This window comes from Aplysia californica, unplaced genomic scaffold (genome assembly GCF_000002075.1).
Source record: "Aplysia californica isolate F4 #8 unplaced genomic scaffold, AplCal3.0 scaffold00530, whole genome shotgun sequence".
Taxonomy (NCBI): domain Eukaryota; kingdom Metazoa; phylum Mollusca; class Gastropoda; order Aplysiida; family Aplysiidae; genus Aplysia; species Aplysia californica.
The window spans coordinates 511,776-514,746 of record NW_004797800.1 but is presented as its reverse complement, the minus strand read 5'-3'; the positions used below and the strand labels follow the sequence as shown (position 1 = coordinate 514,746).

The 2,971-nt window shown below is 39.6% G+C and overlaps 1 protein-coding gene across 1 annotated transcript in view; it reads left to right on the top strand.

The window, feature by feature from the left end:
• The first annotated feature begins 358 nt into the window (after positions 1-358).
• LOC101856917 overlaps positions 359-2,971 on the top strand; it is a 4,799-nt gene continuing 2,186 nt past the window's right edge. Inside the window, exon 1 of the mRNA XM_005106390.2 lies at positions 359-416. Coding sequence (XP_005106447.1) covers positions 404-416 — 13 coding nt within the window. The 5' untranslated portion in view covers positions 359-403. The remainder of the gene's footprint in view (positions 417-2,971) is intronic.

Below are 2,971 nucleotides of genomic sequence, written 5' to 3'. Positions count from 1 at the left end.
CCCAACCAAACCACCCACATACAAGGAATAAACTAGATGGAAGTGGCTAACAATAATTTAAAGTTCATCTCGTTTTACAAACCAGATGGCGTCATTTTTTTTATGCCTGGGGATAGGTGTGGGGGGGAAACAATTTCATTGAATCACAAACGTCAATAAATTGTATATAACTATGACGCAAAATTACATTACAGGACGAAATTAGAATTAATTAAGACCAGGGTTTTTTGGAAATTAAAAAAAATTCATGAGTGGACTGATTTTGACACAATGCATAGAATAATCACTGAACTAACTGATCCCCTGGTGATATAAATACCCAGGCATCTTAGGCTCAGTACACTTTCACTTTTTTGGCATTTACCTCTAACAAGGCAAGGGACCACTTCAACCATCAAGCACCATGAAAACTTTCGGTGAGTTCTCATAACCCTACTTGCCATTTTCCTAAACAAGTGTTATGTCTGTTAAGCATTTTAAGAAACAAATCATTTTTGGTAATTTCATTATTAAACTCAGTCAAACACTTTGCTCAATCTATTAATGGCTAAAAACGCTTTCAAATAACTATCTAAAATATTGGCCAATCCAAAATTGAACATATCAGCTAACAAAACACAGGCTAGTACTAGTATTTATCAAACCAAGCTCTAGATATGACTTCGAACCTGAGCCTTCGAGAAATATCCGTTTCATTCATTAAGAAAACTTTTCATAAAATCTCTGTTCATCGATGGCTAACTGTGAATCTTGTAAAAAAAATTTTTAAAAAGACGTCCAAGCAAAACCGAAGATGTTTACGCCCCCATCAGCGCCATTGAAACTACTTGTAGTTAGAATACGAACAGCTTTAACTTTGCCTACCAGGCCCAACCAAGGCTGAAAGGGATAGACCACCCCAGAAAAAAGGCAGATACTCGATAAAAATTCTCCCCATTCGGGAATTCTCCGGAAAAGCATCAGAGCCGCGCACTTTCGAATAAAAAGTGTCAAAGCCGCGCCCTATAATCAAAGATAGCTATAACAAAGAGTCTACATCTTTGGCTATAATAAGCTATTTGAGCACTTTTTCAATACAATTAATTTGATTGCCGTTACCATCTAAAGGTTATATCAAAGATAGTGATAGTACATAACAAGATAGTTCACTCCTCTCTTTGGGCAAATTAAAAAACCGTCCTCAAAACCCGGTGGTGCCCTCTTCGAAAAGGTGCACCCTTTGCGAACAGAGTTACCCTACTTGTATGGGGAAAAAATCAAAGTGAAACTAACAAGTTTTTGAATAAATTAGAATTCGAATTTCGGAAAAACGCTTTGTATAATTATAGGATCTTTTGGTTGGTGGGGGAGGACCTCGTGCTTTTATTTTCATTCTTTTTACTTGTCGTTCTTTATTTCTAGTACTAAATTTGTTTGTTAGATGAACATCAATTTCGTTCATCCTGTATTGCAACTGAACACTCAAGTAATAACTTTCACCACTCCCCTACAAAGCCATTCAAAGGCACAACTCGTAGAACGGTCACGTTTACCTCCATCAGGTTAACGGTCACTGAGTCACTTAAAATAGTGGCAAGACAAAGAACCAATCATATTATGCACTTGAGCACTCCGCTGGATTGCTCCTGGGCTCACATGATATTGGCAAAGAATAGAATAGTGTACGGTCTATCGCGTTTATTTTTAGACTGCTTACTGTGGGCTATGTTTCGGCACTGTTCGGCAGGAGCACATTTGAGATGTGCCGGCTTATTAATATTAATGTACCACCAAACTCGCTACGAGTGTCGTCATCGCTTGGGTTATCCCCAAGAGCGATTTATAGGTCAGGTTACACTGTTGAATATCCTATTATGTTTAGCTAAAGCGCGTGGACTTTGGCATGGCATAAAAGATGTTTTACGGCTCTATAGACACAGAAATGACAGTTATGGCGCCAATGAGGACCTTGTTTTGATATAATATTTAGTTAGTGTTTGTTCCTGGCTTCTTTTATTTTATTAGTGGGGGGTTTTTGCGTAATAGAACATAAAAAATTTGGGCGGCACTGCACGACCGTGCTCTATGGACGAACCGCGCCTGGATTTGATATATAATATGCTGCTCCCAAGTCTAAGCCTAGTAAAATGTAAAAGGGACTTAAATCGTGGGATGGGACTGGCATTGGTAATCGGCATTCAAATTGTTCGATAGGGTTAAAAAGTACGCGGCTCTGATAGCTTCCCAACCCAACTACAGTGTACTGTCACAGCTTCCGTGTGCGGCGGAGAAGCGACTCGGTCGCCTGAAACTGAAAACAAACACGTCTGCAAATCGGGTCGGGTCAGAGGCGATCGCCCCACTCGTCGCCTGAAAACTTAAGCGTTTGTTTTCAGGCAACCGAGTCGGGCGATCGGCCGACGCCATCCTCAATGGGCACCACGTATAAGAAACACAAGAAATAGGAACCGGAAAGCATTAATTAGTTTGCGTGTTTAAGAATCATGTGTCATTCATGCACCCTTTTAGTGTCGCAATGGGTTGCATATTGCTTTAACCACCCCCCACCCCCCTCTCCCCTAAACTGTATTTTGTACTGCAACGTGTAATGAAAACATGAGTTAGTTTTATTCGTCAAGTAGCCTACTTTTCTTTTCAACGTATCTTCTTTCTGTATGCTTGCCTATCAAATAATACGTCCGACCCCCCCCCCCTCCAAACCGCGAAAAGAAAATATCTAACAATCCATTTTGGCCTATTGAGTACCTGATGAACTTTTTTATTTCATGTTCTCTGTCTTTGCAAAGAGAGAAACGAAAAAGTGTAATTGATTTTAAAAAGCATAAGTTGCTATTGTCATCAGCTAAATAACTGGGATTTTCAAAAATAGGAAATAAATTAATTTGTCAAAATAAGCACAAGATGGGTATCTTGATCTCTGTCTGTCTGTCTGTCTGTCTGTCTGTCTGTCTGTCTGTCTGTCTGTCTGTCT